Source organism: Trypanosoma melophagium, assembly GCF_022059095.1.
Source record: "Trypanosoma melophagium isolate St. Kilda chromosome Unknown ctg30segment0, whole genome shotgun sequence".
Classification (NCBI taxonomy): Eukaryota; Euglenozoa; class Kinetoplastea; order Trypanosomatida; family Trypanosomatidae; genus Trypanosoma; species Trypanosoma melophagium.
In genome coordinates, this window is record NW_027125163.1 from 385,001 (window position 1) to 398,558 (window position 13,558).

Below are 13,558 nucleotides of genomic sequence, written 5' to 3' on the forward strand. Positions count from 1 at the left end.
TGGAGTTACGGCATGGAGAAAGTCGTGTCGTGTTAATAAAAACGCGGAGTTGAGAACGTCCATTGTGTTGCCGTGCACAACTGCAGAGATGCCCGTACGGAGTTTGAAGGCCATTCTGTCATTCCCATTATTATCATTATTATCATTATTATTATTATTATTATTATTATTATTATTATTATTATTATTATTATTATTATTATTATTATTATTATTATTATTATTATTATTATTATTATTATTATTATTATTATTATTATTATTATTATTGGCTGTAGTCGTATTCGTACCGCGCATTCGTCTCTCATTCCCATTTCCATTATTCTCCTCTCTTTCTTTTTCTTCTTCCTCTTTCTCATTATCATTATTGCCATCCTCATCTTCCTCTTGGCCGGTGTGTGAAGAGAGGCCGCCGTGGCGCAGTTGAGAAAAGGTGTAGGCGCACGACCGCACGGAGTCCTCGCAGTCGGAAATTGTGCCGGGCGTGAGACGTTCGCGTCCTTTATGAACGGCAGGCATTAAAGCCGCCACAAAGTCCTGAAAGGCAGTGGAGAATACGCGTGTGGTGGATAAGGCACTATTGCTACTCCTACTCCTACTCGTACGTAGACTCTTCGTACTTTCACTGTTATCACTCTCATTATAGCGTGAATGATGATTATGATTATGATTATGATTGTTGTCATTATTGTCATTATTACTATCAAGATCATCCTCATCATCATCATCATCTTCATAGGAGAGCGCCAGAACAGGGAGTCGTGGGGGTTGTGTGCGAAATGCGGCAATTGTAAATATGGTGGGTGTAAATGGCAGTTTCCCTAATGCGAGTTGCAGTAATGTGATGCCAAGACTCCAAAAGTCACTTTCACGTCCATACACTGAGTCCGCATCCACACGTTCAGGGGACATGTACGCTAATGTACCGACAAATGTCCCACACTGATCAAATCCCATACTTTGCAGTTGATTAGATGAGAGACCAAAGTCGGTTAGTTTCACTTCCCCAGTACTGCGGTTAAGGAGAATGTTGTGGGGTTTTAAATCACGGTGTAACTGACGAATAGTGTCATGCAAATAACGTAAACCGTGTAGGACCTGAAAGGTAATCGCACAACACTCTGTCTCACTGAATCCACGACCATGACGTGCATTTAGTGCATCTATGAAACTTCCACTATCCATTAGTTCCATTACAATAAATGCACATCCACCTTCAATAAACATATCATAACAACGCACTACAGCACGTGCATCATCACTATCACTATTCTCAGTAATATCATCTGGAGAATTTTCCGTCTCTTCTTCAACATCTGTACGTTCCGTCGTGCTCATAGGAGACTTGGAATTGGTATTTCCTTCTCTCTTGGAGTAACTTTTTCTGTTACTGTTGTTGTGACTGCTACTATTACTGTTGTGATCGAATAATATATTACGACGAAGAACAGAAAGTTCATTTTCCACATGCTTTCTAGAATTTTCTGTGATATAAATACGTTTTACTGCTACTAGTTCTCCTGTATCAAGTCTTGGCATGGCGAATAACTCCCCACTTGATCCACGACCAATTCGTGTCATATTCTCCATTGAATCTACAGCAATAATATGTGGTGGTGAGGTACTCAAGTGTTGAATATTAGGCACACTCGCCCTCGCCTGTACTGAGAAAGCAAGAGGTGACAATATTATATTACTTGAACTATCACGCAGACTCATAGAGGCGGTATTCATTTGTGACTGTTCACATTCAAACTCTATCATTCGCTTGTAAACATCATCTGCCAGTGGTAATCCTTTTTGTATGCGCCTTAACAAGTAGACACAAAGTAAACTCGGTACCCGTCGCCGTCTTTCACGCGAACGGCTATCATACACATCATTATTTTCATTCCCTGGTTTAACAGTATATACGTTATCACAGAGAGGGAAATCAGAAGATGTTACAGATGATCGATTTAATGTTAGTGAGGTTATAGATATTCCCTCTACAGACGCTTCACACGATAGTGGACAAGCACCCAAGAGATTCTCACCAAGCAGAGCCGCCAGTGTTCGACAAGAAATAGTAGTCTGCTGCACATTCTTCAGTAAATCCATAAGAAGTATTCGATCAGAAGAAGATCGCATCACCTCATCATTCCTGTAATCACAGGTACCACCTTCAAAATTGATAATGTGGGCAAATCCATACGTTGGTGGTGCGTGTTCACTCGTAGATCCAACTTCATCTTTTTCATTCACCATCGTCATTAACGTTGCTGAATCATTTCCAAATACTGGGGAGATGGGAACTAAGTATGGATGGGAAACATGCTGTCGTAGGAGTGCGGCGGCCACGGCGAAAACTTGATCATCTTCCGTTGGATATTCTGTAAAGAAGGAGCGTAGTGCACTTGATGTATTTTCACGACTAACATTTAGCGGTGATGCCTGATCTGTAAAAGTTAACCCACTATCGTTTGATTTCTTGTTACTTTCATAACGACATCGCATTTGACTGGCTCGACTTCCACTGGTATTCACCTTCGCATTGAGATTAGACTCCACGGAGGAATCTCCATTTGTGCATTGATATCGACCCGGGTATCGTGCATGGAATTGACGCAGTACATGTCGTACAAGTTGCTCCAACACGGTATCTTCCATTTCAGATTCATTATTACTTCCCATTTGACTCACCTGCCGAGTGGTGGCACAGTGAGAGAAGGTGGAGTGTTCCATCTCTGTTTCATCTAGCGTGATCACATCTGTTAAACCGCGTCCTTCTGTTATTCCCATCTCATCTAATAACGCCCGAACGAGGGATTTACTCGTGATGGCGTGAAGTGTGCGGGGAAAGGCGGTATTAAAGGCGGGAATAATATCCGGGGCGCGTTTCTTGTACGCACGGAAGACGAATTGTCGGAGAAGGGCATTGGCGAGTTCCATGGATTGTTGATGGGGTCGAAGTAGGAAGAAATCCATGACGCGTGTGCGTCTATCGGACTTATCGCCCAATTGGACACTTGTAAGGCGGGTTTGTTGGGGTAATAGCGTGTGATCAAACTCCATACCGGCATTATTATTATTATTATTATTATTATTATTATTATTACTATTATTATTATTATTATTATTACTTTTGTTATTATTGCCACCACAGAGAATACTGCCGTCGAGGGAAGAAGCGGCATGACGTGTTTCATCAAAGAGTGACTCTTCCAGAAATAGTTGAACTGTTCTGGTTTTCATTATCCACGTGTACTTTCTTCTTGTTTTTTTTTTAATGCTGTTGATGCGGCCGCTGTTCTTCTGCTTCTTGTTCTTGTTTTGATTCTTGGAGTTTTGTTTCTTCTTTCTTTATTTTTTCAGATTCTCCTTCTCCGTGTACTTAAACAACAGTAATTACGCTTACAGTTGCCGACTAGTAGTTTCTTCTCTTCTCTTCGCTCCTTACGACTACTGAATACCGGTCCACACGTGGGGCTATTGTTATTGTTATTGTTATTGTTATTACAGTAGAGACTCACCTTTGCAGAAGTTCTCTTTTATTTATTTTTTTCTACTTCACACACACAGAGATAGAAAGAAAGACAAAGAAGAGTGAAAAGTAGAAGAAAGATTGAATCCGTAGGATAAAAGAAACAGATAGAAAAACAAACAACAACAATCATACTATTTTAATAAATAAAACAAAAGTACAACAATAGCAAATGGGAAAGTTGATGTAAAGTACAGGTGTATATAAAAGAGACCATCAGACATATAGATCACGATGTTTCAATGTTGTATCCGTTTTTTTTTTCTCTTGTTATTATTGTCCCTATTTCTTACCATTTCTGGAAAGAAAATGTTACAGAGAGAGAGACACAGAGAAAATAAAAAAACAAAAACAAAATTTGATAATAAGAGACTGACAAACGCAGGACACAAAAAGAGAAAGAGAAACTACAAAGTGTTAGAGAGTCCCTCTGGTGAAGTATATGAAACTGCCTTCACTCAATTTCACCCTCACGAGAGAAAAATAAACAAATAATTTAATAGAAACTCCACGCAACCGCTATCATGTACCGATCGTATATCTTTCTTTCCTTCTTTCTTTTTTATCTTCCATATTCTTTCTGCAGCGACATATATATATATATATATATGCTGACACACATGCACGTACACAGAAACAGAAGCTGAAAAACCACACAAAAAAAGGAAAAGAGAAAAGCCCTCCTCATACGCACATTAAATAAAAATAAAGAAAATAAAAGTGTACGCCCCATATCATCATTAAACTCCAATTAGTCTCCTTTCTTCTTCTCTTCATCCCTGTATCTCTCTTTCTCTCTCTCTCTCTCTCTCTCTTCAACATTCGCATCCACTCTTACGTGGTTCACCCTTCCTTTTGTTAGAAGAAGCACCAGCAACCCCAGCAGTAGTAGAAGAAACAGCACCGGGTAAAGTTGCTGTATGCAGCTGCACACCACTATCCGGATCCGCTGGATTTAATATACCACACAACACCGCCTCGTGTATTTTATGTGCGGTGTTCAGAAACGTCTGCTGCACATTATCCCAACTTAACGCACTGCACTCCAGAAACAACATATTCTCCTCCGCGGCGAACTTCGCCGCCTCCTCAAACGACACCTCCCGCCCCTCTTCGAGATCGGATTTATTCCCAACCAACGCCATCACCGTGTGTGGATTCGTACTGCCGCGGGAATCCTGCAGCCAGACGGCGATGTGCGTGAAAGTCGCCCTTCTGCTCACGTCGCACACCAAAAGTGCGCTGGCGGCCCCGCGGTAATATCCGTGATTGACGGCGCGGAGCCGCTCCGGGCCGGCGGTGCCCCAAATCTGCAGTTTGACGGCCTCGCCGTTGAGATCGACGCTGGCGGTGCCGAACTCGACGCCGATGGTGTGCGGGAGATCGCGGTGGAAACGGTGTTCGGTGAAGCACTGCATGAGGGAACTCTTGCCAACGCCCATATCGCCAATGATGATGTATTTGAAAATGTACTTGTGGCTCATTTACCGTCCCCTAGGCACACACACACACTAATAATAATAATAATAATAATAATAATAATAATAATAATAATAATAATAATAATAATAATAATAATAATGCTAAGAATGCTGATAGTGATAATAATAAGAAAAGTGGGAGAGGAATGTAGGAAACTCAACAGGTCCTTTTCCCCTTACCCTTTTTGTTGTTGTTTTCTCTTTTGATATGTGCGTTACTTGATGTTATTCTTGCGTAGTTTTCGCTATTATTGTTGTCTGCCCTGTTTCTCTCCTCTCACCTGGTGTACGTGCCGCGGAGGAGAGAAAAAGAGAAAGAGGGGTACATATATATATATATATATATATATATATGCGGAAACGCAAAGAGACTGAAAATAAAAGAAAAAAGAAATAATAATATGAATTAAGTACATTAAAAATGGACAAGTAAAGTGTTATTAAAGACCAGATAGAAAGAGAAAGAAATGGAATCCGCAAGGACTCTATTTCTTTTCTTCTTCTGTTTTACTGATTCTTTTTTCACTTGCACTATATACACAGGAACACACATACTCACGAAAAAGGAACGAAAGCAAGAAAAAAAAAAGGGAGATCTTGGAAATAGATATAGCGAAACAGAAAAAGAAGAAAAAAGTAATTTATAAAAATAGGTACATTTCTTTTTATTTTGTTTTTCTTCTTCCCTTTATCCACCACATTTCATCACCACTTCCTTTCTTTTTTCTTTTTTTGTTGTCTTCCCTTCTATTGCGTTGCATGATAGTTCAGATATGAAAAAAGTAAAAAAAAAAATTTTGAGACATGTCAAATAATAATAATAATAATATTACTAATAATGGTACATATAGGAAATACACACACACACACAAACACACAACCAAAGAAAAAAGCAAAAGAAATAGTGAAAAAGACAAAAAAAACGACAAATACCAGAGAATGTGCAATAATAACAAGTTTTTTAAGAAAAAAAAACCGTACATGGTGTCTCTCTCATCAGTGCCCGGGCCGCACCTCCCACCGAACCGCCTCCTGACCATTCACTAACAGTAATGCACTGCCCGTGAGGCCCCGCAGTACCCGCACATCCCCTTCATACAATGTACACGCACTATTCACAGCCCGCAGTTGTGTTCGCTCAGCCGCCACACAAGACGCGGTGCCTGCGGCGACAAGTACAACTTCCACACAAAGTGGTTTTGTGCGGTCGGTGCGATCGCAGAGTCTTTTATATTCCTGCTGCAAGTATTGCCGTCGCTTCGCATGAATTGTGTACTCACGACCCAGCATTAACAAATCTTTCTCTGCATCTGTGAGAACTTGTCGTAATTCCTCTACATCAGCTTGCATTCCTTGAAGTCGTTTACGTAATTCCTCTTCCTGTTTTTTGAGTCGTATCATCTCTTTGGTACGTTTTCTTGTCATATTCTTCTGGAGATATGCGAGTTCCTGTTGAATAGGACCTGAATTAGTATTAAGTGTCGCTTCTGCTCTTTTTAACTCCTCCGTGGTTGATTCAATCATTTCCTTAATGCGCTGTTCACCTCCACATCGTTCTTCATATGCTATATACCTCTCTTCCCTATCAAGAAGAAAACGAACATTATCAATGGTGGTCTTTAGATATTCATAGTTTGGAATCTGTATTGCAATATGCTGCGATTCACCATTCGCAATCCACGTCCCAACTAGTGGTTCAATAATAGTTGCACAGCGGTTCTGAAAATCAGAAGTTACAAGTGGCCAACCATATAATTCCTCTTTAACTTCAACTGGGGGAGTCCAGCTCTGGGGTGACAAAAGTGCTAATGGACGAATAATAGAAGTTTCAGTTCTTCGTTCTTGTTGTTGTTCTTGTTGTTGTTGTTGTAAACTATATGAAGTATGATTGATATCCGAGGCACCGTCTCCAAGACATGAATTGGGAGTTACTCGAATAAAACCAATGTTTCTGAAGGATCCCACTCCACCCGCTCTTTTGTCCCTTTCAAAGATCTGGACGAGTAAAGCCTGTCCGGACCAACGTCGCCACGCGGCTCGAATATCAAGAAGAATCTCTACTTCTTCCAATTCATCACGTCTTCGCTGAACAAGAAGTAACTCACGATCAAGCAATGGTACAGATGGAATTGTTTCTGCTTCGGCACTTACAGTAGCCGTAATTTCAACTATATTTGAATCTGCTCTAACAATTAAACGAACTATTTTTTGTGATCTATCCACAAAAATAGGGTGTGATACCGGTTCCACTACCTGTACATCTAGTTTGGAGTGAATATTTACAAAAGCTGAACTAGTAAGTCCCTTCATGAGAGTTGCATTACGGCCATTAAGAATACGATGAATCTGTGGAAGAGAAAAATCACGTCGTTCGTGAATAAGACTCAATTCTTCAAAGTTAGTAGCCACCAATACTGTCACACTTACCACACCATTAGGTGATCGTACCCATCCACATCCCAACAAACGGCCTGCATCCCATAAAAGAGGACTATCCAGTTGATTCGTTCCAGTATAATGCGAGTGAAGAAATTTACATACATCAGGCACTGCATTTGGTGCAACCAATACAAACTGTGGTACGTTTAAACCAAGAAGCATTTGAATTAATGTCTTACGTGGGGCAAGAGCACCGCAGAATTGTAAACCACGCAGTGCCCCTGAAAAATATCCATATAGACCACATACTTTCATGGTTGTCTTTTTAAGAAAAGCTTCCTCTTTTTTCATCCCATTCACAGAAGTTGTAAGAGTCCCCGTACATGCTGAGGATTCGTCAATTACATCAAGAAGTGGCGGTGAGAGAGAAGAATTTATATTGTTCGGCGATTGACTGGGAGTAGTGAGATTCCCAATATTGTTGTAATTATTGCTGTTATTCTCGCCTTTACTGATGCTATTGCTTTTATGGACTTCACTCCTGCTCGTATTATCATCTCCATTTTCCTCGGGATAAGGAGCTAAAGCAGGTGACGAAAGGCGTTGCTGTGACTCCACCCCCACTCGGGATATAGAGCCTTCATTCTCAGACTTCTTGATAACACCGTGGTCTGTAGGCAACAATTCCCCCTCACCTTCCATTTGTTTTCCATGCGCAGTCGGTAATAATGAGAGGGATTGTTGTTGTTCTTCTTGTTCTTGTTGATGCGTAGAGATTCGCATAGAAGTTCGTGGTGTGGACGGCGGTGTGTTTCCTGTTTCACCGTAAACATGACGACACACATTCCCCACGTCACGGGCCACAAGTGTGAGACCTCTACTGTACTCCAGTGGAGGAACGGCCTCCGTCTTACGTAGTCGCTCTACACAATTGATAATGAGATTCGCCCCTTCAATTGCCCACTTGCACGCCCGTTCCACCTGTACACCTTTACTCTCCAACTCCCACAGTTTCTGCGTATATTGTGCCTGCAATGCCTGTCCCTCCCGCTCTCGCTCCCGCACAAAATCCTCTCCTCCCGCTCCCGCCACTGTTCCCGTCGGTGAACTCATGGCATTCGTGATGGAAATAGAAGATGTGCCGGTGGTCGTGGAAGAGCCGGCAGTTCCACGCGCGCGTCGCATACTTCCCCGCTTTGCCCGCCGTACCCGCTCCGTGTCTTCTTGGGCCCATCGCGCTTGTTGGGCGGCGATTGCCTCCTCCCACTCTTTTCTCAATGCTGCTGCCGCCTCTGCGAGAGTCCGCCGCTCCCGCCGGAAGTCGGCAATATACACGCGGAGCTGCGGGAGTGTCATGGCGCTGCAGCGCGACGGTGTGGGATCATCCCGTACAAATGGATACGAGACGGCGGCGGTGGTGGCCACAACGTCGGCGTACGCGGCGGGATTACACCGCAGGGCGTTGACTTCGTCGAGGAGATGACGTTCATAGCGGCTGTACGCGTCGAACGGGGAGACCACCGCCTGTCGAAGGGCCGCCGTGTCGGCAAAGACACGGGGGGAGGAAAGTGGATGGGAGCCAGGGTCTACAGACATGTATCTCAATTATATATATATATATATATATATATATATATATATATATAGAGAGAGAGAGAGAGAGAGAGAGATGTTAAGAGTGTCTATTGGTTCTCCTGATTTTTCTCTTTCTGTCTCTCTCACCTTTGTTACTATATTATTATATGAGTACTGCGGTAGATGGGGGAAGAAAATGAGGGATGGTCCTTTCCTGCTAGGCTGTCTCTGCTGATGGTTCTCTGGTTCTGACGTTATGCGCTGTTGTTGTTTTTTTCTCTTTTAATGTACTGTTCTTGTTCTTTTTTGTTATTTCTAGTTGGTGCGACCACGGTTTTATATTCCTTTGTTTACACCCACCACAAAGAGAAGAACTCTCTCTTTCTCTCTCTATTCAGAGCAACAAGAAAAAAAAAGCAAAATAGAGAAAAGAGAGTATAAAAGAAGATAAATAAATAAATAAATATATATATATATACCATTATATATTCGTACACTGTAACATAAGGTGTATACAAACAAACAAAAAAGACTGATGGCTTTATTCACATTAAAGCCTCTACATTCATCATTCAAGAAATCCTCACACGCAAGAAGATTGATTTCTTTTTTTTTAATAGAACAAAGATGCAAATACTGCCGAGAAGGAGAAAAAAAAACAGTCTTCATAAATACAGTATGCATTTCTCTCTGTATTTGTATTCCTTTTTCTTTTCCCCCCTTATTACTCTCTTAGCCCAAAGGAAAAGAAAGTAGTGGGAAGGGAGGAAAGAGAATAATAATAATTTAATAATAATACTAATAATAATAAAAAGAAAAAGAAAAATACAGATGACCTTTCTGTTTTAAGTATGTAGATGAATGTTCATATGAAATAGATATGGTTACTCCATGTAATGTGTACGGTTGTGGGCAATACACGGTATGTTTAAAGAAAAAAAAGAAAGAAAAAAGAACAACTGTGCACCTCCCAATAATTGAAAAAGAATCCAAAGAAAAAAGCAAAAATAAAAGAAAAAAAGAAAATCCAATATATGCAACAAAAATGATACTTTGTGCATAATAATCCTCCATTCACCAACTCCTGATCCCACACACACACACACAAACAAACAAACCACCTTTTCCCTTCATAATTGTATACAATGAAAAGAGAAAAAAGGGGGAATATGTACAGGAACAGGGTTTATACACAATAATAATAATAATAATAATAATAATAATAATAATAATAATAATAATAATAATAATAATAATAATAATAATAATAAACTCACGGGAAGCAATTTCATTCCAATGAAAAGAAAGAAAAACAAGAAAAAGAAAAAGAAAAGAAACATCGCTCGCAAGTCACAGCAACGCTCATGACGAGGGAAGAAAAGAAGGAAAAGAAAAAAAGGAGGAAAAGCAAACAAAGAAAAATATCGCTCGTTTTTCTTTTTGTTGTCGCCGATCCAGCGCTTCAATGTAATAGAAAAGTAAAGAAAAACAATAAAACAATAGTGAATATACAGCAGTGATAAATAGCACTGGGGTTTGAGTGTAGTGGAAATAAAAAAAAAAGAGTACAGAGGTAAGAAAACACATATTGAGCGAAGGGATAATAATAATAATAATAATAATAATAATAATAATAATAATAATAATAAAGAGTGAAGGACAGATGTATTTGGTAAAAGAATAGCAACTACTGGAAAGTCAAGGGCATTTCGTGAGAGCCAATAGTATCATTTCCTTCTCTTTCATGTATGTTTCGCTTCATCCCAAACAATATATATATATATATATATATATATGTATTCGTTTTTCATGAATGTTTTTGCTTTTGAGTGTGTTTTTTTTTTTCCTCAGTTCTCTTCTAACACATTTTCAACGATGTGCCTTTCCTTTCGAAGAAGAAAAAATGGGAATAATAAGAAGAATAAGGAACAAAAACACATTTTATCGTTTTTTTTTTTTTTTTGCTTCTATTTTTTTTTTCCTCTTGACACATCTACAGTTACGTCATACCTTCTCATTTCCTGATTCATTTCTTTCTCTTCGCTTTTCTCTTTACTCAACTCTCGCTATCTTTCACGTCATTATTGCTTTTTTCTTCTTTTTATTTTTATTTCCCTATTGCTTCTCACAATCTGTACTCTTCTCGACCGGTGGCTTCACTTTCTCTCTCTCTCTCTCTCTCTCTCTCTCTCCTTTAAGCTCCTGTCCCGTCAATACCGCAGTTTCAATGTAAATAACACCACTCGTGTACTTCAATCACTACCACTACTAGTACTATTATTATTATTATTATTATTATTATTATTATTATTATTATTATTATTATTATTATTATTATTATTATTATTATTATTATTATTATTGTTGTTGCTCTTGAAGTCTCTGCGAGAGTAATCTCTCAAACGTGGGAAGGTGCACATGCCACGTCTCATCATCGCGTGCACATTCCATCAACTCCTCCAACACCGACGGCACTGTAAATGTACGCCGGCGACACAACTGCCCAACACCGTGGGCCGTTAAATCAAACTGCAATGCCGCTATTTGCAATAAACGTGTGGTGCACTGCAGGACCTCCGCTGCGGCCTCTGCCGCCGTCCTGCTATTCACATCTCTTCGTTCATCTGCCACTAACACACGATAAACAAGTGCGGCATCGCAGGCGGCATCCAGTCGTGCAATGTACGCACGTGCGGCTGCTGAAAAGGGAACTTTTGTCTGCGGCCAACACATCCACTCAAACTCGGGATCTGCAAAGCCGGCGGGACAGATATAACTGTGATCGATGGGAATAAGATGGGGGGTGTTTGTACGACTGCGGCGCACCAGTATATTACCGCTATGGCGATCACTGTTGAGTGTACGAATATCGAAAATGGCAATGCGGTGAACTTCCTCCACGGCGAAACCACCCGGAAGTAAATCCGCCGCATCTATACATTCCGGCACAAAGTACTGAAGACTTCCAATAGGCGTTTCATCACTCTCATTATCTTCATCATTATCTTCATCATCACCATTATTATTATTATTATTATTATTATTATTATTATTATTATTATTATTATTATTGTGATGATTATTATATTCGTCTTCCATGTTCTTATCATTATTTCCCTCTTCCACACAGATATTAAGAGAAAGGCCTATACTTCCATTGGTATTGCTACTAGAGGAGCTGGAAGAGGAAGTGGTGGAATTAGAAGTATACATATTGCGATATCTACTAAATCGCACTGCCCGTACTTCCACTGTAGGCATTACCCCAGCACTTCCCTCATGATCAAGTAAGTATGCCAACACCTCACGTACACTTCCTGTACCAGGAGTGAATTCGCCTAAACGTTCACTTGAATAATTACCATGTGGATTACGTATTTGCCCTATTTCCTCACAGCGGGGTTTAAACACGGCGCCAATATATTCACCAGCACTTATTATTATTCCTCCTAATGATGATCCTGATCTTGATGATAATGGTGATGGATTTTTAGCAGGTAGTACTACCATGTAGGTTCCACCCGCACTGTGGGCATGGAGACGAAGAAACGCCGGTTTATTTAAAAGTCCACAGAGAGACTTAACAGGAGAAGTTGCACGATGATATGATTGACTATCGCAATTATTATCAACGTTGTTGTTGTTGTTATTATCATTGCTTTTACAGTTAATATCAGTATCATCATAGCTATTCCTCTCTCCCATTATATCCACAGCATAGCGACGCCAGTCAGTATTCTCTTCAGACGTAAACAACCACTTATTTACACCACGCCTCAATGGTTTCAAAATAACACACGGTATTGTTTCATCATTCCTTATAGTTGATTGGGGTATCCATATCTCATTTCGCTTCTTTTCATGTATTTCTGTTTTCTTTTCTTCTTCATCTTCCTCCTTTTCTTCCTTCATTCGCCTCACATGTAATCGTGTCGGGGGTAAATGGGTCTCTGTTATGTGCCCCTGCACGGTCATTTCTGTTAGTGCACCACTTGAACACGTACTTCCATCACCCCACGCCTCTCCCCACTCAAACACACTATTCTTTTCGTTCACACTCGTTTTTCTTGTTGTTGCTGTTGTTATTGGTATTGTTGGTGTTTCTTGATTGATAGCAACGTTGCGGGTGTCGAGGAACACCATCATGCATGCGACACAACAACGTGCGCAGCGCTAGAGTAAAGAGTCACTCTGCTGACACCGGCCGTAAGGAAGAAAAAAAGAAGGAAATGATTGATGTATAGAAGCACGTGGCCAAGAGATTCGCGTAAATTCAAAAGTATGTAGCTAAATCTATATGTATATATAGATATAGATATATATATATATATGTTTATGTATATATGGTTTATTTACCTGCCTGTGATAGAATAGAAAATGATAGGAAAAAAATAAAGAAAAAATAAAGATTATCTAGAAACAAATGTATAGCAAAATGAATACAACTCAGAGGCATACTCTCATGTGTACACAATGGAACAAGAAGGCGATGAGAGCTTGCTTTACAAAAAAGCAATAAAGATATATATATCTTTATATATGAATAGATTTTTTTCTTTTCGTTTGCATTGGCTATTTTGCCTCAGAAATACGATCTTGC

General features: G+C 40.1%; 4 protein-coding genes across 4 annotated transcripts in view; all 4 read right to left on the reverse strand.

The window, feature by feature from the left end:
• LSM04_008842 (Protein kinase domain) overlaps positions 1 to 3,234 on the reverse strand; it is a gene marked incomplete at both ends in the record, with an annotated part of 3,852 nt that extends 618 nt beyond the window's left edge. The window contains one exon of the mRNA XM_067333748.1: positions 1 to 3,234. This exon is cut by the window's left edge and continues 618 nt beyond it. Coding sequence (XP_067189537.1) covers positions 1 to 3,234 — 3,234 coding nt within the window.
• A 1,104-nt stretch (positions 3,235 to 4,338) lies between these two features.
• Positions 4,339 to 5,007, reverse strand: LSM04_008986 (Small GTPase; the record flags this gene model as incomplete). Its single annotated transcript, XM_067333749.1, has 1 exon — positions 4,339 to 5,007. The coding sequence occupies one exon, from the start codon at positions 5,005 to 5,007 to the stop codon at positions 4,339 to 4,341; it is 669 nt and encodes a 222-aa protein (XP_067189541.1).
• A 993-nt stretch (positions 5,008 to 6,000) lies between these two features.
• Positions 6,001 to 8,979, reverse strand: LSM04_005933 (uncharacterized protein; the record flags this gene model as incomplete). The annotated part of the gene is made up of 1 exon (XM_067333751.1): positions 6,001 to 8,979. One exon carries the CDS (start codon positions 8,977 to 8,979, stop codon positions 6,001 to 6,003), a length of 2,979 nt encoding a protein of 992 aa, XP_067189493.1.
• A 2,337-nt stretch (positions 8,980 to 11,316) lies between these two features.
• LSM04_002672 (Phosphatidylinositol 3-/4-kinase) lies at positions 11,317 to 13,104 on the reverse strand (the record flags this gene model as incomplete). The annotated part of the gene is made up of 1 exon (XM_067333752.1): positions 11,317 to 13,104. The coding sequence occupies one exon, from the start codon at positions 13,102 to 13,104 to the stop codon at positions 11,317 to 11,319; it is 1,788 nt and encodes a 595-aa protein (XP_067189420.1).
• Between the last annotated feature and the right edge of the window lie 454 nt (positions 13,105 to 13,558).